The sequence below is a fragment of the Lepisma saccharinum genome, chromosome 15, assembly GCF_977018435.1.
Source record: "Lepisma saccharinum chromosome 15, izLepSacc3.1, whole genome shotgun sequence".
Lineage (NCBI taxonomy): Eukaryota > Metazoa > Arthropoda > Insecta > Zygentoma > Lepismatidae > Lepisma > Lepisma saccharinum.
Genome location: NC_139243.1, coordinates 20,377,809 through 20,405,376, shown reverse-complemented (window position 1 = coordinate 20,405,376; position 27,568 = coordinate 20,377,809). Strand labels below are relative to the sequence as shown.

The 27,568-nt window shown below is 36.3% G+C and overlaps 3 protein-coding genes across 5 annotated transcripts in view; 2 read left to right on the top strand and 1 right to left on the bottom strand.

Annotated features, from left to right (window-relative positions):
- Window positions 1–10,150, bottom strand: part of Mrgn1 (Mahogunin ring finger 1) — a 60,422-nt gene extending 50,272 nt beyond the window's left edge. For all 3 annotated transcript variants that reach the window (XM_083136730.1, XM_083136733.1, XM_083136731.1), the window contains exons 1-2: window positions 9,953–10,150; window positions 7,649–7,767 (exon numbers count right to left, since the gene is read on the bottom strand). In XM_083136730.1, the coding sequence (XP_082992856.1) occupies window positions 7,649–7,767; window positions 9,953–10,040 (207 nt within the window). In that variant the 5' untranslated portion in view covers window positions 10,041–10,150. The remainder of the gene's footprint in view (window positions 1–7,648; window positions 7,768–9,952) is intronic.
- A 476-nt stretch (window positions 10,151–10,626) lies between these two features.
- On the top strand, window positions 10,627–23,501 carry MED9 (mediator complex subunit 9). The gene is made up of 3 exons (XM_083136729.1): window positions 10,627–10,954; window positions 16,481–16,586; window positions 23,203–23,501. Exons 1-3 carry the CDS (start codon window positions 10,809–10,811, stop codon window positions 23,350–23,352), a joined length of 402 nt encoding a protein of 133 aa, XP_082992855.1. The 5' UTR covers window positions 10,627–10,808; the 3' UTR covers window positions 23,353–23,501.
- A 54-nt stretch (window positions 23,502–23,555) lies between these two features.
- Window positions 23,556–24,787, top strand: LOC145999634 (protein YIPF3-like). The gene has a single exon (XM_083136728.1). The coding sequence runs from the start codon at window positions 23,696–23,698 to the stop codon at window positions 24,362–24,364; it is 669 nt and encodes a 222-aa protein (XP_082992854.1). The 5' UTR covers window positions 23,556–23,695; the 3' UTR covers window positions 24,365–24,787.
- Window positions 24,788–27,568: the final 2,781 nt, after the last annotated feature.

The following is a 27,568-nucleotide window of genomic DNA, read 5'->3' as shown; positions in this document are numbered from 1 at the left end:
TTTCATTCATAATAAAGACTGGCCACAGTGCTTCCAGGTAGCAAGACTCCCGTAGACAATCAATATAGAAGAGTTGCACAAGTAAACCTCAACGACACAAAACTGGCCACTAAGGAAATATTTGATTTTGCCAAAAATAAAAAAAAAACATTTGCGCCGATTGGGGCAAAAATTATTCAGCACAGCGGAAATACAAGGCAGCTATAATAATACTAAATAGGAAAATAGTTCCTACAAAAATAGCCCAATTCTCTAATAGACAGATTAACATCGCACAAATCTCATTAGAAAAATTCTCGTTCATATTGATCAACAGTTACTGTCAATATAGCTTTAACACAGAACAGGTTTTGGAAACATTGGGAGACGTGTCTAATACCTACAATAACAAAAGCATCTTAATTACAGCTGATGCAAATACCACCTCGCCTTGGTGGTACGGGCATGGGACGGACCCGAACGGGAAAAAGGTGAAGGACTTTATATCGGAACATAACCTCTTTGTACAAAACCAACCAGATATCCTGACAACTTACAGAGGAAGAGCTGGTGCATCCAGCAATATAGACATAAGACTCTTAAATAAGAAGCTTCTAGGAAAAATACAAGGATGGAGAGTGCACGACATGGAGACCACAAGCAACCACAATGTAATCTAATCACCTTTAAAATTTTCACGAACATTATAAAAAATGAGAAATCATCAAACCAGATATATAAATGGGATAAAACCAATAAGCAGCTGCTGATCGATTCTGTCAACCTGCCTCAACAAATACATTCCAACAAATTGTTTGATGAATGGGCCATGGAGATTAGGCTTCTGTGGAGGATGCTGCACAACAAAACACATTAACATGCTACCCTCTGGTTTATCTTGCTACGAGGAAGCCATTTCTATAATTGCAGGGAGGTAATGCAGGGGTACTTATAGTGCTATGTTATGGAAGTGCAATTAAAACACCACAAGCAAAACCGTGGAAATTTAAGAGGTTAAAGGAAAGGCCCAAACAAAGGGACCTGAACATGACTTACTCATGATGACACTCATATTAATTCTATATTAATACCCTCGACCCATCAAAAATAAGAGTCCCATTTCTGCAACTAAAATTTTCCTGGCACAGCTTGATAGCGAAGACCACTTTCCAAGGTTGAACATATTTCCTAGTCCCAAGTCAATTTTCCCTTGCCCTGTGACATATAGTTAGTACTGGTAGCTCTATTTGCTGAGCCCACTAGTTTTTAGTTTCTGGAACCCATATGTTCATTGGAGAAACACGAATATTATTCCCTGACCCAAGTTGTTTTATTTATTATTATTTATTTTTAAAGTTCAAATGTAGACGAATTCCTTTTTCATTTTAACAAGAGATTTTGCATTTTATTGTAAAAAACAAACCTCATTTTGTTGTTTAGCAATCAGTACAGTCAGGGGAAAAGCATGGGCTGAGGGGTTCCAATCAGCAGCAAGTTATTTGTGACTAGCTGTTCAAACTATCTGCATATGTAAGCTGTCAGGTGCATATCTTGAACTTTTAATTCGAAACACTGCGAGTATAAAGGGGTGATAAAGCCGCAAATATTTGTATAGGGAGGAGTACTAAACTTAACAGGGATGATGGCATCTTGGAAGAAGGGTGGGTTAGACTTTTCAAAAAATGGGATAAGGCAATGAAAACTGAACCTATGATCGGCTTTCATGTTACTCCGAAGGGCATCCGAGCGGCCGGTGAGGAATGAGAATTTACGTTAGAATGGTGACATAATAGGAGGGGAAGGAGGACTGAATAGGAGGGGGAAGCAGCTTTCACCTCACATCAGATTGGTGTTGTTCATCAGTGCTGGCCTTGTAATTGGCGTGGGTTTTAATCGATTTCAAGTGTCCCCATTTTTAAGTGGTTTTAATCGAAATAGGTGGTTTGTCTTTACGGGAATTTTAATATGTGGAGTATTTTTAATTAGGAATGTGTCAGGGAAAGTGTTAAGTGTTTTCAACCCTACCCTCAACCTAATCCTCTTTTAACACTTTTTAACGCGGCACTATGTTCAGTGCTTAGGAAAATATTTATGAACGTGATGAAGGAGACAGTAGGACCCTGAAACGGTGTTCCAAAAAAAGCTTCACACTCACTCACGTAAGTAGTGTTAAATTTAACTTTACACAAGTTAAAGTTGTTTATTTCATTTAATAGTGAGTAATAGGCACCAAGGATGTATATGTAGTAAGAACAACTGATGACTTAGATAACTTGAAACAATAAATGGCTTCGGAAAAATGTAATGAACTATCTGTCTACTACCAGAATGTTAGAGGGTTATATACAAAATTACACAAACTATACTCTAGTATATCCCTTGAAAATTATGATGTAATCATACTAACAGAAACTTGGTTAAATGTAGGTGTATATGATGGCGAGTTCATAGATAACCGGTACATGTTTATCGTCAAGATCGGGTCCATAAGGGAGGGGGAGGTGTCTTGGTTGCTGTAGCAAACAAATATTCTGTTGAGGAATTTAAAATCACTATAGAATATGTAGAAATAGTATGTATCAAATTTATATTTGAATATACAAGTTACTTTTTTTATCAGTATATTTTCCACCAAAATCACCAATTAAGAAGTATCAGGATTTTTTTGAATTTGTTGAGGAGATTGCTAACCGGCATAGTTTTAAAGTAATTATTGTTGGTGATTTTAATATTACCACAATAATAGATGATCAATATAATTTATTGGAAGGTGGACCTATTAGTATTTCTCTTGCTAATTTTTTATCAATGGGAAATCTTAAATCTGTCAATCATGTAAAAAATAAAAATGGGAAAACCCTTCATTTATTATTGACAAATGTAAGTGATAGCATGACTCTTATTAGAAATTTACACCCGTTGCTTGAGGAAGACCACCACCACCCGTCACTACATATTCAGGTCGTTTTAAACAAAAAGGTTACTAGTGTTAAATCAAATCCAGTTACTGTATACAATTATGCAAGGGCAGACTTCTACAATATGTACAAACACTTGGAAAATGAAAAATGGGACAATTTAGCTACTTACAAGAATCCCAATGAAGCCTTAGACTATTTTTACAAGGTAATTAATGGTGTGATAGACATATTTGTGCCGAAAAGATCAATATGTAAAAAACGTTCTTATCCATGTTGGTTTACATCTGATATAATAAGAAACTTAAAAGAAAAAGAAACATACAGAAGAAAGATGAAATATTCAGACTATTATCAAACTAAATTTGTTGAATTACGTAGAAAACTGAAAAGAATGATAAATATAGCATATAAAACATATGTATCAGAAATAGAGAACAATTTAATAAGCAACATTAAACCATTTTGGAATTTTATAAGAAACAAGAAAAAAACAAATAGGAAACTAGCTTATATGATGTATAAGGGTAATAGATTGGAAACAAATGTATTAATTACTAATGGTTTTGCTGAATATTTTCAAACAGTGTATGCTTCAAATCCTTCAACATATAACATCATTGAATCCTCTGACATGATAGTATCTCAGTCGTTGGTGGTAGATTCTATCACCAAAGCAGAATGCAATGAAGCCATAAAAAAAAACTGAAATCAACCAAATCTAGTGGTCCCGACCAATTGCCAACATACTTATTCAAAGGTTGTGCCGAATTATTATGCACCCCTTTGTGTTATATTTACAATATTATTTTAAAAACTCAAATTTTTCCTGATCTTTGGAAAATCAGTAAAATTTGTCCTGTTTTAAAAAAGGGAGACCCATGCGAAATTACAAATTACCGACCCATTTCACTAATCTCAGCTCCTTCAAAAATATTTGAATATATATTATATGACAGGATATAGGCTACAACCATATTAAACCTTATATATCAATAGATCAACATGGTTTTTGTCCTGGAAAGTCTACTTCAACTAATTTGGTCAATTTCACACAGAGTATATCCGATTCCCTCGATGATAGGAATTCTGTTGATGCAATATATATGGACTTCGCCAAAGCCTTTGATACTCTTGATCACGATGTATTGTTAAGTAAATTGTCTAAGTTTGGTCTCTCTCATAACTTTCTTACGTTAATATCCTCTTACCTATCCAATCGAATGCAATTTGTGACATACAATCAAGCTAAGTCATACACTTACAAAGTCTGTTCCGGTGTACCACAAGGCACCAATCTTGGACCATTATTCTTTCTATTATACATCAATGATCTACCCACAATTTTTAAATACTCAAAATGCTTACTTTTTGCTGATGACTTAAAATTGTATAAAGTAATGAAAGATCCAAACCATGCACATAAGTTGCAAAAAGACTTGGAAAATGCACAAAGATGGAGCATCGAAAATAAATTAAATTTTAATGTCACAAAATGTTTTGCAATAACTTTTTCCAGGCAAATCAAACCCAGTATTTATCAGTATACAATGAATAATCATGCATTACAAAGAGTAAATCACATAAATGACTTAGGAGTTACATTAAATAATAAATTACATTAAATAATAAATTATCTTTTGGAACACACATTGATCAGATTTGTAATGATGCTTACAGAACGTTAGGGTTTCTAATTAGAAGTTCACAAGACATGCATAATGAAAGAGCTCTGACAAGCCTGTTTAATTGCCTTGTTCGAACCAAATTAGAATATGCAAGTGTAGTCTGGTCACCTTACACTCAACGTAATAGCAAAAAGATAGAAATAATTCAGAAGAAATTTGTTCGTTACTTATATTACAAAAAACACAAAAGATCATCTTTTCAGGATTAGGTATCATATAAACAACTACTCAGAGAATTCAATGTTACACCTCTGTACGAAAGGAGAGTAGTATCACATCAATTATTTTTATATAAGTTAGTCAACGGGCTGGTTGACAGTCCAAGTCTCCTCCAAACATTAAAATTTAATGCTAAGAAGGACATGTTGCGGTTCAGGCAGCCTTTTTATTACAGTAAATCCAACTCAACAGAACACCAGAATTCCCCCATTCTAAGACTATGTATTAAACATAATGAAATAGTCAGAAACGGTGGAGACTTGGATTTCGCTATGCCATTCATGCAATTCCTGTCCGTCCTTCGAAGAATATCATGAATAAATAATAAATAATTATAGATGTTTTCTGTGTATATGGGTATGTTTGTAAATACAATTATGCCTGTATGTGTGTATATTTGTTTATATATGAGTATTTACATGTGTATAGTTATAAATGCCTCAGTCTGTATATAGATATGTACCTTGTTCTACCTCAGTGAATATCATTTTTGGATTTATGTTCTCTAGAATACTTGTGCTGGTGTTCTTTATGAAACGATTATTGTAGTTTTGCTCTCCTTTTTCTTCTATTATTTTTGTATTGTTGGAATTATAATTTTTTAATTGTTTAAAATATATATATATATATATATGTAAGCCTATTGTAATTGGAGCGAAAGCTCTGTTATAGGTGAAATAAATAAACAAACATACAATATGATAAAGGGGTGTAAATGTAAATTTATCACCGAAATTATAACAGGTCTTGGTGAAAACTTTAAAGGGGTTGCGTAAACGTACATAACCTTACCTGTATTGAAATCGAGACTTACACACAACATGACATGACAATGAAAGATTGCAAAGGTTTATTGGCATTTCAAGTGTTCTCATTTCATATTTTCTCTTCTTCTTACAACAATCGGTCAAAAGTAAAAATAACATCCGGTACATTACAGCCCCCACTCTTTCGGCAATTGAGTATGCAATTTGCAAGATTATTTGTTGTTTGACCCAGGCACGTATCAGTGTGTAGCAGTGCAAGTGAATAGAATGCCTAATGTAAAGGAATCTCTTGGGGTGAGACTTGAGGGGCTGAATCTCTTGCGGTGAGATTGAGGGACTATGTTACAGAATTTGGGACTGTTGTGTTCTCCACAAACGACACGATTCTCATTTGCAAGTTGTGTGAAACCAGGGTAGGATATTTGAAGAGGTCTTCAGTATTGCAGCATTTAGACAAAATGCCAAAGAAACTTGTCAACAAAAAAATATAATGCAGTTCAGGAACTACTTCAAAAGGTGGCACGAGGCCAGACTGATCAACTGTCTTCTTTCTCCAAGGACCTGTGGATAGCATTTATCGTGTCTGGTATTCCTCTATTGAATCTGGAAGAACCTCCTCTTCGTGAGGTCTTACAGAAGTACTGTGGCAAGGTAATCCCTCATGAGGCTACACTTAGGAAGGCCTATGTGGGAAATATATACAGTAAAACTACATGTAGCATTTGAGATAAAGTGAAGAACAAAAATGTGTGGTTGACGAAATAACAGACTGTTGTGGACGTTACATAGTTCATGTTGTGGTGGGTATTCTGGAAGTGGAACATGCATTCCTTGTGAATGTCAAAATGACCGAGATCGAGAATGTGTGGGGCCCTACCCCTATGTCCCCTAAATGAGCCTTCATGATATGGTGCTATATGAATGGGAAACTTCACCTTACCTATTGGTATTACAGGGATATCCCATAATTGTCATCAGGATAAAATATTTATAAAAAATGCATTGGAACATGCCAACGTAAGTTTCTGCAAAGTGCTAGTGCATTTTTTTCTTAATTTACCATTTGCACTGACGACAGGGGTCGGATATACCTGAAATGCTGATACACTATCACAACCTTTTCTTTTCATACTGTCTTGCATGTCATACTTGTGTTCGTACCTAAATACAGATAAGACTATGGAATTTAAAGTGGCGTTGCACTGAATATCTAAAATGGGCATGCCGAAAAACAAAGATGTGTAACACATAAAAAGAACACAAGGGGTTGAGAATATGCAAGTGCATGAAGAGTGGAGAAAAAGAGAGGAGCGAGGAGGGAAGCTAGATTGTATAACAATAAAGGCAGAAATTCTATATACTGCTAGTACGTCACATTTTTCTTTCTTAATGGATTGACCTTCAGCGGATGATAACGTCTCCTGCCTGTAAGCCTCTTGAGGAGGATTCGAGAATGCACTTTTCAAATTCTCCTAGCAGGAAGACTAATTATCGTAGAATTTTGTCATTCATTCTCACATTTTGAACCTTCCTTAAAGTAATGAGCACTGTTTGGATTTTCGAAAAAAGTTATTTATGTTGACACAAGCATGGGCGATTCGCATGGACAATGTATTTTTAGTTGACAAGCAACTGCAAGTATCGTAGACTAGTGGGAATGATTGTAGAAGTAAATCGGAATCTTAGTAGAATGCATTTTGGGACTTTATTTTAATGCTAAGGAACAAAAGGAACTTGGGCCAAACCATTTTTTCTCAAAGAATCACCTTCTTGTGGGGATGGAAAAACTGGAATACCTCCTCCAAAATAACACAATTAGAAGAGAGATAGAAGAAAATTTAAACTATGCACCGAAATTCCTGTTTGGAGAGCTCATGTGCACCCCACAATAGACCAATAAAAATATTTTAAAACTTGGTACTGTTAGGACACTACAGAATCAAATGTACCAGCCACATGATAATGTTAATGTGTAAATGATGTTTTGCATTATTTTAAAATTCTGTAATATTTCCTCATATCTGTTAGTTTTTTAAATTAACTGAATAGAGAAAAGCACTTAAGTAGTTCTACTTACTGGGGTTGGTCTACTTCCTAAGAAGTTCAAGTCTGCATTTTCTCCAAAAAGATAAGCCTCTGGTTGTGGAGTATCAAACCTTTCACCTCCCATAATGAAGTGACTTCCAAAATAATTTCCTGCAAACATAAGGCAACCAATGAGTATTTCTGGGTACTAATTTACTATTCCACAAACAGAAGACAAGAAACTACTTACAGTAATAAGTTCCTGTAGCATTGTCTAACATCTGGAAGGTGTTTTCTGTCATGTGGGAATGTATCATAGTAGAAATTCATTTTTTTGTTGAAAAGTAATTCTCCGACACACAATAGCCTTTGGCGCATACTGTTTTTACGCAAAATGAAACAACGCAAATAAAGAAGTAGGCTACTTGTAATGTGAAAAATTGAAATTACTTTCATCAAAAAAACATGAATACACCTTCAAGAATGTTCCATGAAGCAGATACGTAAGTACGAATGTTAAAAGTGATGAAACGAAGAAGTTACATGTGTTTGTGGAATAGTAAATTTGTACCTTAATATTTAATATATTCATTTGTAATGATCTTTATTTACATTTGTGTGATCAGATGCTATATTGCACATATTTATAAAATAAGATTTAAGAAATCCTTGAACAAACAAAATCTTAGAAGATAGTAGTATTCACTATCCATATTTACACTTCAATTGCACATTGAATACATTTTCTTTGTAGTGACTAAACTTTTAATTCTCTAATCTGGCAACCACAATGTTCCAAAAACCTACAACATGGTAACAGTTCGTTATATTGGAGACACATTTAAATCGGATATATTTTGTGTTTTGCATGATTCGTAATTACCAATTGTGTATTGCGGAACATAGTTCAAGGTGCCATTATGCTTTTTACATTAAAACAAAGACAATTTTTTCACATACAGAGTGATTTTTTTTATTCCTTTCTTCGCTTCCAGAACACACAATATGGCAGGCACAACTTGGCTTACGTTGTAAGTATGCAGTGTTTGGAGCGAATTGACAATATAGAGAAAGTCTCCAATTTTGTTAATTTTCGGTATACTAACTAATTTTGGCCTCCTAATCACGAATCTGTTGTAAAAGACCGGGGGTCACGTCTGGAAATTTGAAAAAAGCAGATTGAATTTTTTTGTATATATAGGTGTATATGCGTAATTTTACGAACGAAAATGTAATCTCCTGTCATTGTTTCCAACCACACCGCGGTTTTACAACAAAATCATTTATGATGTTCAATTTTAGTACGAACCCTATTTTTTCGATGAATTTAGGGGTGAAATGAGTGCTAATGGAACCTAACCTAACAGGCCTAACCTAACCTCACGTGAATGGTTCATGGGACTACACGTGGATGGTTTTTGGGGCTTGTCAATGCTTTGTGGGGCTACCCGTGGATGGTTTTTGGGACTAACGAACAATGTTTCATCAAAATGTACAATTTCCAGATGTGACCCCCGGTTTTTTACAACAGATTCGTGATTAGGAGGCCAAAATTAGTTAGTATGCCGAAAATTAACAAAATTGGAGACTTTCTCTATATTGTCAATTCTTACCCAGGGTTTGAACATTCTTCACTGAAAAATACCTACACCGGTGGAAATTATACATTAGGCACGGGTAGCTGAAGGATAACCCCACAAACCATTGACGGATAGCCCCACGAATCATTCACGGATAGCTCCACGAACCATTTCCATAAGGTTAGGTTACGCAAGCATAGTAGAAAAAAAAGGAGTTTGAAACACTGACAGTGGCTTACGTCATCAAACGTGCGGAGCATGCAGTTCACGTACGGGAAGCATGGCAATTGTACGTTGGTGGGATATTTCTCTTGAAAAATTTATGATTTGCCGGGCAAATAGATTCCACGATTAAAGCAAATACCTCCACGAACGTTGGAAAGCTCGGAGAAACTAATTTCCGTAAGTAGTTTCTTCTGTAAAAATGAAGAAATGTGTCTCCGATATAACGAACTGTTACTCATAAAATAGTAACAGAATAAATATATTAATCAATCTATACGGTCTGGTTCATGTTCATATCATATGCAACTTGAGCCTTGTGCGATGTTAGCTTGCATCGATTATTATTATTCTTATTCTTGCATTGCAGTGAAGAGTGACTTCGTTACACTGATGTTGTCGGAGCATATTTTAATATGTAATAATGTATAATTAAACAAATAAAATATGTTGATATTATAATGAGCTTCCTAGTAATAGTAATTCATATAAACATCACTGAACGACTATTTGACAATCACGACATCTTATACTTCTAAAATCCTACTACTCACCACATCTGGGAGGGTATTTATATGCGTGATTTGAGCTAATATCAACCTCTTCCACTCCCGCATTTTGTCTGCTAGTCAACGCGCCCATCCTTCAATCATAAATTGACAGTTTAGTAACAGTTACTTCTTTGTATACATAACATTTTCACAAAATAAACAACGGATTACACTCACAAATTTTTTTAATGGAGAATGCATCACCACGATGTATAAACGGGAAAAAACTGACAGGTTTTCATCACTGGTTATATGTTATATATACACTACGTTTTCCATTTCCATCGTCGAAAAATGAGTGAAATTCGTAATTAGTAGTTAGAAATACTGAAATAGTTACAAGTTAATTACAGTACGAGTTCATGCGAAAACATCGAAAGTAGAAAATAAATTGTAATTCTCGTGCGACTTTCGTAACGGGCCCTTTGTAAGATCCTCCCATTTGTTCTGTTTGATGGATTAACGATTTGACCATGAATATTACCGGACATTGCATGCGCGAAATAATAAGAAACCGCAACATTTATATTCAATTAGCTTGTATATTATTTGCTTCCATTAATACTTTTGGCAATTTCATTCCTCCTGGAAGAAATATCACAGCTCTCCTCCATAAATTCATGAAATTTCTATTTGCTCTGCAAAGCGGGTAAATTATCGATACCTTGGGAGGTACGAAGAGGACGACATGGGCTAGTCGCTAGTAGAGAATTGAAAAAAAAAGAGTGAGTTTGTTTGTGTTTCCTGTGCAGTGTGAAAAGTTAAATAACTAACGTATGCGAAATTCTAAATGACTTAAAAGAAAACGATTATACCCATAGAAGGAAAGAACTTGGAAAGCACATTACATGAACATGTAATGCACGGATTTCCATGTAAGATGAATAACGTTGAACCAATGGAAGCAGTGGAACAACATCCGAATGTTCCGCAACAACCCACTTCAATAACAGTAGATGATGTAGATGTTGAATTCTTACCAATCATTTACGAAATTATTCGAAGGTATGCTGATTACGTGTTACTCTGCATCAAATCATACCATGTATGTGCCCGATGGATAGTTGTCCACATATCCAGGAAAACATGTATTTTGAACCCACACAAGGTTATATGTCTGTTTACACATACTTTGGAGTTTTGGCGATGACTTACTGCGTATTTGCTTGAGAATGGTTTTTCACTCTTATATACTCCTGTATGATTCTTCTGTTGCAACCAGCAGTTCATTTACTGTCGTGTTCGTTGCGGACTGCTGCTCCCATCTAGGTCTAGTGTGTGTTTGGTGCAAAGGGGTTTCATAGTTAGGTTAGGTGAGTCAGGTTTAGGGCTGTTAGTATTCAAATAACGTCTGAAAATGCTTTCATGGTTAGGTTAGGTGAGCCAGGTTTAGGACTCTTAGCATGACAATCAGTGGTGCAACCACAGGGGGGCATTGCCCCCTCCCCCCAGCCTTGGACTCCACAGTTGTAGGGTGGGCAAACATTGATGGCCAAGTGTACCTGTCGAAGGCAAATTACCGCCCACAACTTCAAATTTTATGCAAATAAAAATACTTTTCATAAAATGTTCTCGCTTGCAATGCCTGCTTCTCTTAGTCTTATCAAGTTCAGAACCTTAGCAAGGGGTCGGCGGGAGTCGACCCTGGCCGCCGAATGGTCTAAATGAAAATAAGTTGTAAGATTGATTTATTTATTTTTGGTTTCAAGTTCATTTTATGCACAGAAAGGCTAATCGGATGTTATAGTCGACGTGCTATCTACGTTAACGACCGGCTGGCTTTGAAGTCCACGGAGCATGCTAACCAGCTGCAACAATCACATCCAATGCACAGTGTTGCCACACATCTACTCTATGCCCCCTTGTCCTTCTGCGCACAAACACCTTCCCACGGTCTCCACATTGAAGTTTGCAAAGTACGACAACAGTGTATCCGCAGTCATGTGATTGAGATTCCACGTGGAGTAGACGAGCAGAATGACAGCTGTGCCCATTGGCTGAATGTTGTGTGTGATTGGACGAAAGCAACTCGTCCGCTATTCAACCCCACCTACGTTCGTGGCGGCGGCATTCTTCAGTTCTTCGACGTTTACAAACTAAATGCGTGGACTTTACCACTACACCATCGGGGAGGCACAAAAGTTATAAAAGAAAGAATGCATTGGCATCCTGTGAAATTATTTGCACCCTATTAAATCAATATTGAGTACAGCCTGCAAAATAATTGGATCCAAAAATTTTCTTGATCGCTTCGCTTGCAATATATTATTGTTCTCTCTAATGCGTTGTAAATTACCAGACAGAGAAATAAGATTTGTCTTAATTGATTTTGTTTAAAATTCATGAACAATTGTTTTGAGGAAAGGGAACATGCACATTTGCGAGACAATTTATGTAATTTTTGCTGTTGGTTTATCGTGAAATGGATGATTTGGTTGTGTAATGTATTTAAATTATATATGTTGTATATAATATGTATTAAAGAAACTTTGAATACATACACAATTTAGTGTCCAAGTCACTCCATGTTTCATGAGTGTGAAACATACATCGTGCATGAAAGTTATACATGTTAATGTAAAGAAGAATTATATTTGAAATCCAGTTATCAAGCATTTTCTGTCTTTCAAAAATAGTTTGTGTGGTTGTTTCCCATTATTAATGTGAAATTGAACATGTTGAAAAAATAATTCAAATCGTTTGTTCGAACACAAATGCTTTAGCACCAACTTCTACCCCCTTTTTGCATAATTTGCGAGGGTAATAACATATTTGATACTACTACCACCACTGCTACTACTACTACTAATAATAATAATAATAATGTTGGTCCCGGTCCCGGTTTCGAATCCCAGCTTGGGTATGGATGTTTGCCAGTGTCCATTCATCAATTTCATCATGTCATCACTCATCCCCATCTTCGCACATTAGCCAAAAGTGGCACAAGAAGTGAAGTAAAATAAAGCAAATCAATAAACATCAATAATAATAATGTTATAATAATATTATGAACATTATTATTAAATTTATTATTACTATTACGATTATTATTATTGGTATGTTTATCGACTTCCCCCCCCCCCCAGACAAAAATTCATTGTTGCGCCTCTGATGACAATGATTTTCCTAAATGCTTTTAATGTTGCATGTTGGTGCTGTTCTCAAGCACAAAACCCCTTTGAGCTTTGTGTCGGCATAATATGTGGAATGCCTTGTTGATTGGAAGCAGGAGTATTTGCATAAAGTACCTTTTACATCTTCTTTTCACCAATAAATACGTGTCATCAGAACTGCAAACAGTGCTATTTACTCTCAGAAAGCTTCAGTTTACTATCACCATCTTTCCCACTATTCAGCGATACTTTCTCTTCCTTCTATGAATGAAAAATGCCTTGTCGATGGAAACCACGGATGCTGGTGTAAGGTAGTTTTTACATCTCTTTTTCATTGATAAGTTGCACTTTTCTGAACTTCAAACAATGGTAACTATAGGGTGCGGCACGTAAAACCAGCCCGCTGTAATGATATCTTATGAAGGCACGGGCTGGTTTTAAGTGCCGCACCCGTTACTTTCACCAATGTTCATTTACTGTAACAATCATTTCTACAACTCTGCAATACTTTGTCTTTCTCCAATCAAACTGAAAATAGCCTAATCATTAAACATTCGGAACTGTTGCCGAAGAAATTAAAGTTCTTTTTGGGGGCATTTTATTTCAATTTGGGGTATGATTTTTACAATACTGGACAATTATCCAATTTCTTCCATATTTCGCATACTCAATAATTTACGTCTCCTAATCACGAATCTGCACTTAAAGTTTGGCACTCACGTGTAGAACTTGCAAAATAAGCGGGTCCGTGGTCACAATTAGCCTTACACCCCTCGAACGATGCACGAACCATAGTTAAAATTTGGGATCATAGTAATATCAGGAATATATATTTTGCTATTTAGGTATATATATTTCGTTATTTAGTATTCGAAACACAATATCTTGTGATAAACATTGGTTTTCTTGAGAAATCGAGGGTGTTGGTTGCGATCATGGACCAGCTTATTTTGCTAGTTCTACATGTAAGCGCCAAATTTTAACTGCAGATTTGTGATTAGGAGGCCTAAATTATTGAGTATGCGAAATATGAAAGAAATTGGGGAAGTGTGTATCGTAAAATCCCTCCCAATTTGGTGAATTGTAATGTAGGAAGTGAAGTATATTAGAGAATTGGTTTTGCAGTGTTTGGGTTATTTTGTGTAATGGTACAGAATTCTATAAAGAGCAGCTCTTAACTGAAACATGAGAATGCATATTACATTCATAAATTATGGAATGAACTTTCAATTGCATCTAATTGGAACAATGTGCGTGCACTCCGGTACAGCAAGGCCAGCAGTGGTGGCACACAGTATAACTGTTACAAATTAATTTTTTAACTTTTGGATTCTCATTATTTCTTCCGGGTTGCCTCAACAGAATATCAACCTGCAAGCATCCAAGGTTCTTCCTTTTCGGATATGCAGCCATCAACACCCTCTCACGTCCTGTTAAGAAAACATCTGCGTAATATCACCACCCTGGCAATGCCATCAGAAACCCGTAAAATACCCCGGTGTCCTTCAAGGATCCAATGAGAGGAGACAAAGCTTGTTTTCCAACCCGTAAGGGCTGGAAGAAAGCAGAGAGTGCCATCTGTCAGCCTGCTGATGTCCTCAGTGTTGCGAACTGCACAATTAAGTGTCGAAGTGTACTGTATATTGTCAGCAATGTAGCATATCCACAAAGCTAGTTAAAATTTATATTCATAAATAAACTATAAAGTTTCAAAACACAGGAGAAACACAAAATACGATTGCTGACATACGGATGATATATTATATGTGAAGATAAACGCTTCCGAGCGTTCGGTCTATTAAGACAGCTAACATGTCCATGGACACATCTGCCAAATAGAGTTGGTAAAACTCGCTGGCCGCAGTCACGCTTTGCGAGGTGAAAATTGTGGCTTTTCAGGTGGGTGAATTTATATTTGTTTGCATCAAATAGTGTTGGCATGTTCACTATTTGTTACGGAAAGAACTACGTGGTGCCAAAGCAGATTTGTGAATATTGCAATATGTGAAAATCTTGAAAATTGTTTCAATCATCAGCGATTGTCTGTTGCATTAAATACTTTTGACAACACCAACTGAAATTTAAAAAGAAATGAACAACTGCACCAGGACATTCATCTTTCCCTTAGACGTTATGGAAACAGTATCAGGTAGAGTGCTATTTTTTTCATTATAACGTACCATGTAGAAGCAATGAATTCTTGGTTTTCTTAATTTTTCGGGATCTGCTTCCGCAACGGAAAATGTCACCGCACTGCACTGATTGGAACACTGTTGAAAATCAGATGTTGGAATTGTAAGTAGGGTTGAAATTTGGGAGGGAAACTAAAACTATCTTAGCATTGCATTTAAACTAAGATCCGTGCCTTTTAATGAAGGGGTCCCAGGTTCGATACGTGGTGGAGGCACATAGTGGTTCGGATCCCACTTTAAACTGTAGGTCCAGTCCCGATTAGCCTTACTGTGCATAGAGTGGACTGAAAACCAAATCAATCAATCAATCAAAAACTAAGATCTGTGAGAAATCTTCTATTAGGTTAAGCCAAGTTTCTGCCAAGAACATTTCCGACATACAGGTGCCTGACCAGAAATTCTGCCAGTTTTCATGGACGTGAAAAATCACCACTTTTTATAAAAAATTAACATTTTCTTTTTGGGGGTTCACATTCTAGCTGCATAAGATTTACATGATTAGTTTGAGACTTCATCTAAGAAAAAATAATAATAATAAATAAAATAAAAGAGGGAGGAATGATCACTATGTACTCTTCCCTGTAAATACTTTGTTATTTCCTGGATGTCTCATTGGTAATCAGTTCATTCTAAAGAGAAGCTCATTAGCTCTATTGTTAATTGTTAGTATTCAACATCTCTGACTCTGAGGGCATCAAGATGTAAAAAAAGAAAACTTTCCATAAATATTTAGTGTAAAATGTTGCCACACATTTTTATTATAACATTGTTATTATTTTTCACCTTGAATTTTGTGAAACACTTGCATTGAAAACCTGGAATTATACTTGAATTTTGAAAAAATAACAATGCAATCGAAGTGAAGTTTCAAAAGAAAAAAAAATTGTAGAAACTTTCTTTGTCAAAATATGAAAGGCTGTTTGAAAGACCTTAAGAGAAAATTTGATTTTTAAAACAATTGAAACTATTGCCAAAATTGTAAGTCAAAGAGACTAATTTAGTTTCAGCAATTTAATGTCCAGTCGAACAGTACCAATTTTGGAATGAATTACCTATTATGTATTTTGGATTAATAATAATAGTTTTTGTTTGTTTTTTGTTATTTGTTTATTTCTTGGCAATGCGAAGAAAATGTATTGTGTTAGTGAAAGCACAAAATACTTTTTATATGTCAGTATTATGATTTGTTTGAAAGTTTAAAGCAAATCTATCTCTTTCTTCATCAGCATTGAAAAGGATTCCCATGATTCTTCTCAAAAAGCCCGAGAATCCCAGGATACTAGTCAGAAAGTTTTGGAGCTCCAAAAGAAGTTAGACCAAGCAAAGGAACAGGTAGACTGTTTTAAGCTCACAACTTGAGTAATTTATAAGTGTGTATGCATCGTGTATGACCAAATATTCATTTTCATATTTCTGATGGTGAATATGGAGGATGTCTACCAGTCAAGAAAGTCAAGAAAAAGTAAAAAAAAAAATCAACAAGAAAGTCAATAAAAAAACCTTAAGAAATTATACTTGTGGTCAAGAATTTTGCTATCACAATGACTGATTGAGTGATTTAGTTTATTTTACTTCACTTTTCTCCCCCTTTTGGCTAATTGCGAAGATGAGGATGAGCGGTGATAAGATAAGATGGATGAAGGGAAGTCACATGAAGAGAGGTCAGAAATACAGCGTGTCCCGCTTGTACGTATAATAAAAGAAAAATTCATAACTTCTAAACAAACTGTCAGAATGATGTTATTGTTGTTTCAATTTAAAGAATGACTCAGAATTTTTTTTTAGCAACACATTCATTGGTAGTTGCGCATGTGAAGTAGCCAGAATGTCTTGAAAACTGATATTATCAGTTCCTCAGTAGCCATTCGTCATGTGGTCGCCACAAGAAAAGGTGTTTTGTGTTTTAACGTTGCCTGAAGTGAAGGCTGTGACACTTGTGCAGAGACGATTTCATGCCCGTTATGGTTTGGGTGCTAAAGTAGTAGTTCCATCGTACATTTCAATAAAGAAATGGGAAAAACAGTTACGCGAAACCGGTTCATTTCTCAAATCTCATTAGAGACTTCCTGGATGAACATTTCAATGGAAAATGGATAGGAAAAGGTTCGAATTTTATTGAATGGCCTCCATGGTCACCAGACCTCACTGTGTGTTGTTGATTTTTTGTTGTGGGGGTTTGTTAAGGAAGTTTACTGTACACCAGTTAGAGATTTGCAAGATTTGCGTGAAAGAATTGTGGTTGCAGTAAGCAACATTACCCTGCACATGATTCAAAATGTGTGGCTTGAGACTGGCAACCGGTTTGACATTTGCCGTGCCACTAACGGTTCACATGTGGAATTGCGCTAGTTTTCTTGATTTGTAAAAAAAAATATTTCTGAGTTGTTACATGTTTGTACAAAGTTTGGACAAAAAATATTGGTAAATAAAAATGTTGTGATTTTTTCTTTTATTATACGTTTAAGCGGAACATGCTGTATTTAAGTATAACAACACAAGCCCGGCATAAGATAATACTAGCTGTGATTTCAGATGCCAAAGCCTCTCTAGTCTGCCAAATGCAGTCCAGGATGCATTAATAGATACAGCAACTCTAATTCTCTTATTAAATACAGCTTCAGTTTTCATCTTAACTGGCCTTTTGGTAAGGGTTTTTCATTAAATAAACATATCATTTCTTAATTGCTAATTTCCAACTTTACCCAAATGCAGTGACGGATTAAGGTGGGTGCTATTGATGCTGCAGCATTAGGCCCATTCCTGAAATGGGCCCAGATGAAGACAGACGAGAATTTTCCGAAAGCTGAACAGTTTTCTTTTGCTATATTAACCCGAAAATAAATCTTAGAATGAAATTTGAAGCCCCAATTTCACATGCCTAGACATAGCATTACTTATTATACCGTTACTATTATTCTTTGCGCTGTGACGAAACTTTAACGTCGTCGTGTTTATTGTTCACCGAAAATTTCAAGCATCAGGCCCAATATTGTCTTAATCCGGCCCTGCCCAAATTAGCATCGAAAACAAGAAAGAGTCAAGAATTTTGGATTTGTTATTTTGTTAGACACTTTTAAAGATTGTTATTTTTGGTCATATTAAAAGGAAAATATATTTTTTTGTTACACTTGAACCTTTAATTTAAGTGGAATATAATTGTTATTATTTCTCTTGTATTTCGTATTGCATTCAATTTCTTCCTACTGGCCTATGGTTGTTACAAGGAGAGCATATGTATTTGTCATTACCTTGTAAACAAGGGGTCCCACGTTCGATACCCGATAGAGGCACTTAGTGGTTCGGATCCCACATTAAACTGTAGGTCCAGTCCTGATTAGCCTTACTGTGGACATAAAACATCAACTCAATCAATCAAGCATGTGTAAAAATATAACAATACAGAGGTTGTTCGCTTTATATCCGACTATTTTCAATTCGGTGCTACCACCTGGCATATCATGCTGGAACTGTGGGTCTGCTGGCAGGAGCAGTGTTGTGTCTGACCTTGTAGGTGCGTGACTGTTGGTAGTGAATGTTATCAAATGGCGCCAAAATCAACCGGTATTGGGAGGCTTACGTAATGCCCCTATTCCATGCTAAGTTTTCATACGTACGCATTGTGAAACAATATCGGGAGAATGGGTTAACACTCGCGGTGACTACTGCGAAAGCTATTGTGGCCTGCTACACACAACAGGCTCTCCTTGCGAAACATTCACCCACGAAAACCACCAGGAGAAGGGCTGCAATCAAAGTGTCACCCGTAGTGCAAAGGGGGATCCATCGATTGGCATGCCAAGAAAATCCCCCGACTGAACGTGATATGGCCCACAGATTTCACCTCACACCGTCAACTGTGAATAAAACAATTTGCAAGCACCTCAGGTTGAAGTGTGTGCAGAAGGCCTGTGTACACCACCTTCTACAGTGTCACATGGCCAAACGTACGACGAACTGCAGCAAACTGTATGAAAAGTACCTGGCGATTTCCAAATGGAAGAAAGTTGTCACAATGGATAAATCATATGTCCATCTCACTGCTGGTGGTCACATTCGGGCGATCACGTACCGTGACATAGATGGCAAGGGGCGCAGCAACTTTGTTCGTCAGTGCAGGGAAAGTTTCCCTCGTGGCTTTATGGTTGTGACGTGATTCGAATATGAGGGTAAGTTGATGATACGCAAGGTGGATAAAAACGTGAAGGTGAATGCCAGATACTTCCAAGAGTCCATTCTGGCACCTATATATCGGAGAGACATCCCACAATTGTATGGAATGGATGCGAACCAGGTGATGATCCATATGGATAAGGCTTCGAGTCATACCGCCAGAACATCACTACGTTTTTATCAGGAAATGGCAGAGGAATTAGGAATTCGTGTCATTCCGTTTGAAGACATTCCTGTGAAAAGCCCAGATGCCAGTCCAATGGATTTTTGTGCATTTGGACTGTTGAAACGACGTCTTCAACATCGCCGCCCACGCACCCTGGATGGTCTATGGAAAGCTTGCAGGGAGAAGTGGGACAGAATTCCCATGCCTGTCCTGCGCCGGAGTTTGCTGCAATGGAAACTGCTATGCCCGGCGATACTCCACAATGCTGAGGGTCCAATAGAACATGATCGGTGGTGGTGGCGCAGTATCTCTTCAGGTGAGTACCCGTCAAAAATGGTCTGATATAAAGCGAACAACCTTCGGTGTAAGTATGTTTATAAACTCAATGGAAGTAATCATAGCATGTAATGGTTTTCCATATCTACAACAAAAATTTGATAGAATGATGATAAAATAAAATCCCCTGAGCATTACTCCGTGGCTGCGGTGGCTCAGTCGGTAACGCGTCTGACTACCATGCTAAAGGTCCCGGGTTCGATCCCCGGCCGGTTCAAATCCGGGAACTTTTCTAACGATGGAGCGGCCCCGGCGCCCACCAAGCGTCGAATAACATGGGTACCTGGGGGAAACCCTGGGGGGTAAAGGCGGTCAGGGGCGTGATGCTGATCACATCACCCCCACTCACGACCGGATCAAGAAAGTGCGGGGCGTTACCCCCACACCCCCTATACGCCTTTATGGCGTGGTGCTAAGCACAGGGGAGGACTTTACCTTTTTATTACTCCGTGCTGTGAAGGCAGCACATGCACATTTTCGGTCTCAGTTGACGTGATGCCATCAGCATCATCTTGGCTGCCACGGTTGTTTCGTTTTCTATACTACTTATTTTTAACACATTGACTGCCACAATAGGAAAGGAAATCCCTGGACCACAATATTTTATTACGAGAATATAATAAAAATGTTGAAAGCAATATGTTCCTTGATGATTAGATGAACATTGTTATTTTTAGTTATTTTATGTGCATAAGTCATATACAACTCATGCAGCACTAGAATAAATTATTATGCTGCATGCCACGTGAGTTATATTTGGCTCACAGCATATTTATTATTTTTAAAACATTGTTATTGTTTTTTTCTGAGGATTGTTTTTGGTTTTACCTGAACATAAGCCTTTTGTTATTTGTAATATGACTACCCGAGAAGCTGGCCAGCAATAATTGAAGGTGAAACCCACAATCAGGAAAAAAACTTGGAAACAGTTTGAGTGAAAATGTTTTTTTTTTTTTTTTTTGCTTACTTGTCAGATTCAACTGAAATGTACATCTATTAATTTGATCCATGCTTTTTAGATTGTTTGTATTAATTATAATAATAACAGCCTCAGTAAATAAACTTTACAAATCAACTGCAAAATGTTGTCCATGAGGCCACTCTTCACGTAACATGTATGTTAGAGCATGGTATCATGAGTTGCCTGTGCACCATGAGGCTCCCAAGGTAGACATGTGAGTTTTATATGCTTGACGAGGCCCCAGACATGAAACTAGCATGAGTTAGCCTGTTAAGTAGCTCTCCGATTATCCTCACAAAACTGAGTTAACATTGGAATTTTGAGATTCATTGGATATTGAACCTGGATTGCTCGTACTACAAGAAAGAGCAGTAACTATTCAAGAACGCAGGAGCGTATTACTTTGATTAGTGTTTTACTTTTAAAGGTGCATGATGGAAGGGAAATATTTTTAATACACCTTGATTGGGCTATACTGCACAAGCGACCCTTGTGTTTTACCACTTTGGCGTAAAAGAAAAATATGTTCACTCGTAGTACTTAATTCATGCTTTGAATTGGCACTGTGCATTTTTCACTTAGATGTTCCTGTTCTGTGAAATAATATAATCTTTCTTACATTACTTACCATAGCTGCTTTCCTGAATCGAAATCCATATTGTAAACACACGGTATTGCCAGGTTGAACTTTGGATTTTAATGTGGATATGCAAATTTCCAGTAGGATTCAACTTTCTTTATTTCATGTTTTCATCCGTATTTATAATTTTTATTTTATTTTTGGATATTGAAGTTTCTATTTTTTTATTAACTGTAAATTATTTTCGTTCATTTAAATTGTTTTCCTTCAATTTCTTTTGGAAATATATGGTTTTAGTTTATTTTATTGTCCATGGCTCTCCTAGCGTTGTGCGATAAGGATAAGGAAGACCCTGATTTCACTTGTCTCCCTTATCGCACAATGTGAGGACAACCTTGCATTGTCACGTCACTTGAGGAATGCCTACGTTGTTAGGTTAGGTTCGGTTCTCTTAGCATAAATACACTGCAAATGTATTATTTATGCTAAGATAAGTAAACTCAACAATCCTAACATAACAAATTAGGCATTTAGGCTTACATCTTAAATTAGGCTCATTATGTTTCATTTATAATGATGGTTTCTGAGACTTAATACTACATTTTTCGTGTTCCAATTATTTCCTCACCATAAATCCTACATTTCTGGAATCCTTGATTCATATCCTGTCCAACGATGTATTGCACATATTTCTATTAGGAATGGTCGATTTGACATATTTACCCCTTGGTTGTGCAAAAATAAGTAAATTTTGTTTATGTACACTGACCTGCTGCATGACTTTTCAGGTGTAGTGTGTGTAAATGTGATGCATTTTTTTGGCAAAATGGCTATTCAAATGCAATGCAAACCATATTCACGGTTTGGTTTTAACTAATCAACATCAGGGTTTCCATTGACCTGGGAAATCAACTGATGACTAAAAAATCAGGAAATTTCATAAAAATATTTTAAAACCTGAAGAAGTCATACAGATGTGATTGTTGTACATATGCCATTTTTACTGTTATTTTACGTCACATTCTACCACTTTGGCTTCCTGATAGTGTACTGGTAATGTTGCCACCTTGTAAATGAGGGAAGGATCTTGAGTTTGATATATGTTGGAGGCACTTAGTGGATCTCACCCACTTTAAATGGTAGGTCCAGTCCCAATTAGTCTATGTGGTCATAAAAAAAAGTGTGCCACTTTGGCTAATCATGTTGATAAGGATGAATGATGATTAGATGAAATTGATGAAGAAATTCTCACATTGAACACTTGTGCTCATGCTCGTATTAAAACTACAGATGGCCATTTTTGAAAAAAAAAAAGTTTTTTAATTTTAGATTTTTCGCTATTTAAAAAATGTTTTTCGAAAAAAGAGTTTTGAAAAAAGTTTCTAGAAAAAAAATCATTTCTTGTTTTTTTTTAAAAAAATTCATCCTTTTTTGTTTTTGAAAAATAATTTTTCTATTTTTAATTTTTCGAAAAAGAAGTGACCATCCCTAATTCAAGCCTGGGAACTTCCAAGGCAAGATTAAAAGTCTACCACTAAACATGCTGAGCCACAGAGTCGGCTGAATAAATTGAGTGCTGTCGTATTTCCGCTCTAAAAATATATTGTAAATAAAGAAGGTAGAAAACTACAGCATTGTCTGGGAATTTGTTTGAAAATACTTGAAAAATCATGGAATTTAGGTAAATTGAATGCACCTTGAAAAGTAGCTAAAATAGTGCTATTTTTCATTACAGATCCATAAACTGCCTGGCATTGAATACAGCAAAGAGGAGCAGTTACGTAGGTTGGATACACTGAGAAAGCAGCTGAAACTGAAGCGAGAATTACTCCTGAAGTACAGAAACATGTGCTCATTTGAACTTCCAAAGACTGAAGAGTTTTAACAATTTTGCAGAAATGGTGTTGCGTTTCTTGTTTCGTTTTCTTGCTAATAACGAGCATTTAATCGAGAGACTATCAAACTCTTACCCTATTAGACGTGCAGCTCAACTCGCAGTATACATATTTACCAGAGGAAAAGCTATTGGTGAAGAAGGACTCCATAAGGCAATCAAGTCAGAAACTGGTCAGAAGGTCGGTGAGAATGTAGCATCATCTGGTCAGAGGCTGAAATCCTTCCAGTCGAGTCTTTTCGAGGAAATGAAAAAGGGATATAGGGAAATGCAAGAAGAATTGAAACGAAAAGGCACAAAGTGACTCACGTGAATTTAACGTCAGCATCTAAAAATGATCAATAGAAATTCTTACAGTATCCTTGTGGACAGTGAGAACAAACCAGAAGCTCAAATACTAAGACGCAAATCATCCTCTTTCTGGGGACAGTTGAGAAACAAGTTCGTAATTCGAATCGAAGAACTACCCTTTTACCTTTTGTCATCAATGGTACCACCCTTCGTAGGAACTAAATTCAAGCAAATCCATGTAGATCTTATTGGCCCTGCAGTTACTATTTTCTCGTTATCCTGTATTTTATATTATGGCCATCTTAAGTCTGGAAAAGTACTGCAAGAAGGAATGCTATCTCCACTAGCATGTTTAATTTCATACATTTTTCTGATGCCCGTTGTAATTTATTTGTTAGGGAAGGTTGGCCGTTCGTGGCTAGGATTTTTCGAGGTAGTAGCTCTTTTTGGATATAGTTTATTTGGGCATGTTCTTACGTTGTTAGTATCTTTTCTTTTTTACAGTGACAATAGTTTAGTAGTATTTTTCTGCTCCATGGTTTTCTTTGGAGGTTTGGCAACTGCGAGATTAGTGTTAATACTTTTGACTTCAATGCCGATACCTGCCGCACAGTTAGTAGTTTGTAGTGTCGTCGGGGTTACGCATCTTCTCTTCTTGATTTTTATTCATTTTATTTACATGCATAAGACTTTTGTATATGGAGGAAATTAGTGATGACCAATTTTTCAAGTTTTGAAAGCATTTGAAGCTCTCATAAATATATTTCTAAAAAACCTCAACGTGAGGAAAGTGTATTAGAATTTTTACAAATCAGTGATTCCTTAATGAAATATTGATTTTCCTCCCTTTCACAGCTATAGCTATTACACTGTTCAAGATGATTCGTAAAATTAATCACTGTGTATTGAAGAGTAGACTTAAGGTGTTCAAATTGTGGATGTTTGCATCTGGGCTTCTTTGTTTCCTATGCAAGAATTTTTTTTTAAAACTATGTCTAGAGCTATGCAAATGTCAAACCTTTCTTTTGTAAAATATCTTATTGATATATATATATAGGCATTTGGGAAAGTTAACTTTATTGTTAAATATTTATTAAAATAAAATGTAGTAATTCTTTCATGTCATGTTTTTCACCTGCCCGTTACCTAGGTAATTTATCTTTGATGATTACCAATAAATTGCTGATATTTTACAGATAGTTTGTAACTTGTTTGCATAATTCATAATTTTTCATTCAAATGTGTCTTGAACTGCGTAACTTACAAGGACGGTAATATTGGTCAATTTAATTACAAAATGGTGTTGAATATACTTAATTTAAATTAATGTAGTAGTTAGCTACTTACGACATTACTTGCAAGAAGTGTTTTAGTAGTTGGAGAGAACCCCCCTCCCCCCGAAGGATAATAATGAGAGATACATTACCACATCATCTTCGCACTAGTGTACATTTTGGTCAGTTGCAAGATGGGTATCATAATTTTTTTAACATTAATCAATTTTAGGTTTCTGAGCTGAGAGTTTCATATGCGAGTTCTTCTATAATAGGTTCCTTACCATGGTAATATAATTCTGACATTGTTTGTGAAATATTCCTGTATTACTGGCAATGGAGGAAACTGGAGGGTAAAGGCAGCCTGGGGCATGGTGCTGATCACATCACCTCCCCTTCCTTTCGGCTGTGATCAAGGAAGTGTGGGGTCCTATATGTCTTCATGGCATGGTGCAAAGCAGAGGGGAGTATCTTACACATTTACTTTACACTTTTTACTGACAAATTACTCGAAATTAGACTTTCTTCATATTTTGGGAAATGAGAGTTTTGAATAAATACAGAGAAACTTAGTACTCGTTTTTCCACGAAGCTGTTTTTGAATGTTCTGTTTTTTGTGGCACTGCCATCATCCTCATTGGAACATGCTGCAAGCATTAAAAATCAGCTTCGCGGAAAAGTGAGGAATAGGTTTCTCTGTATCTATTAAGACATGGAATAATATCATAAATGGGGCATGTGTTGCAGAATTGGACACAGAACCAGTTCCTTCTTCAAAATAATTTTGAAGAATTACTTGAAAATTGTGTCTATCTAAACCTGAGCCAATACTCGAAAACTCTTAACAATTCCAAGCAGTTCAGAAAATTTATTAATTTGTGTATATAAACCTCTACCATAGAAATCTATCAGACTTTAAAATATTCATAATTTCACATGAGAGAATCATTCAATCACAAAATCCATTTTCCCCCATAATCTTGTTACAAAAATAATAAATATGCATTTTGCATATTTTCCAGTTTATTTAGCTCCACGGAAATGTGACATAACGTATTTGTGGACTCCACAAGATGCTGGAAATACTATCTGTGATTAAATTTGAACTGATACTTTTTGATACATAGGTATTGGATTCACCCTACTTCTACCATATTAGACAGTAATCTGTTCCAAGTGAGAAATGTTAACCTGGAACATTTGCCAGCTACACAAACACACTCCTGAATATGGAAACAAGAGTTTTAGGATCAAAACATCATGGTAAGACTGTGCAGTTTAAGAATGCTAAGAATTTGAACAAAGTAAGAATTTTGCATTCCTGAATTGTACTTGTCTCCAATTTCCAGTCTGGTTGCTCCCCTCTTTTCTCGGATTTTTTTATTTCGGCTCTCGGTTAATTGGACCTGTCACAGCCTGCCTACATCTGGGTGGTGGGGCTGCCACCTGTGGGTTCTCAGGTACACCGTTGTTTTTCTGTCTGGATTCAAACTCCGTCAACTTTTCTGGATCCCTCCAGGTGCACATGGCAGTGGGGCAAACACTTTTATGGCGGTGTTTATTTGCCATGATAGGAGGCTATTGATGGGTATCTGTGGTACTTGCCGAGTATGTCCATGTCAAAGGACACTCTCCCACACACTGATAGCCTTGCCATCTTGGTCCGGGACTGCTTATTTGGGTTTCTTCTTATTCGCAGCTTCCCCTCATATCTGAGTGGATTTCACTATCCGTCACCTGTAGCTGAGAGGCAGGAAACAGCGAAGGATGATGATGATGAATTGTACTTGTTCCTGTATTATAATTAGGCAGCGGAAGTTGATGACCTAAAAAATATAGGTATATGACCTATAGAATGTCCTAAAAAAAATGGGGAAAAAATGACGTATAAATGCAAAAAATGACCATTAAATTTGTTAGTTTCAGGTTAAAAATTGAAATGAAAAGGAAATTAAACAAAATGAAATCTTGCTTTAAAAAAAGGCATCAAATGATGCATGCACATTCAATTAAAATATGCAACGAGGATTTCCAATGAAAACAACCGAATAATTTTAAAACAATTTAATGAGAAAGTCATACACACTGAATGAATTGGTGTAAAATGCATTAATTTCCCACATCTTTTCCAGGTGATGTAGTGTGGTGTGTTTCTGTAGCACGGTAAAGAATTGATTGATTGATTGAATTGATGTTTTAAGCCCATTTTTGCACAGTAATGCTAATCGGGACTGGACATACAGTTTAAAGTGGGATCCGAACCACTATGAGCCACTAAATCCTGCGATATATATGTTCACCGTGGTGAAAAGACCCAAGAATATTACCAAAATGAAAGAAGTGACAAAATATGATGAAACAATACACCGAATATTGCGAAAAATGACGGGAAAATCGGGGAAATTGACCTAAACCATGAAAATTGGCAAAAAATGCACTTAAAAATTACCTTTTTGGGTTCTAAAGGAAGTGTAATATTGTGTATATTTAATGGGCATCGTGTCAGAAATGTCAGAAAAAAGATGACATTTCATCAACTTCTGCTCCCTAATTATAATCTTTCTGATCCAAATGCAACAAAATGCCAGACTTAATTTGCACATATACATTTTCTGGGCACCCTAGAAACCACATTCTTGCAG

Bases quoted from the DNA above. Each gene is read 5' to 3' on its own strand.
- MED9 (XM_083136729.1), top strand. From the start codon at position 10,809: ATGCACGGATTTCCATGTAAGATGAATAACGTTGAACCAATGGAAGCA. The intron at 10,955-16,480 runs GTATGCTGATTA...TTTCTTCATCAG, and splicing joins ATTTACGAAATTATTCGAAG to CATTGAAAAGGATTCCCATG. The intron at 16,587-23,202 runs GTAGACTGTTTT...TTTTCATTACAG, and splicing joins TAGACCAAGCAAAGGAACAG to ATCCATAAACTGCCTGGCAT.
- LOC145999634 (XM_083136728.1), top strand. From the start codon at position 23,696: ATGATCAATAGAAATTCTTACAGTATCCTTGTGGACAGTGAGAACAAA.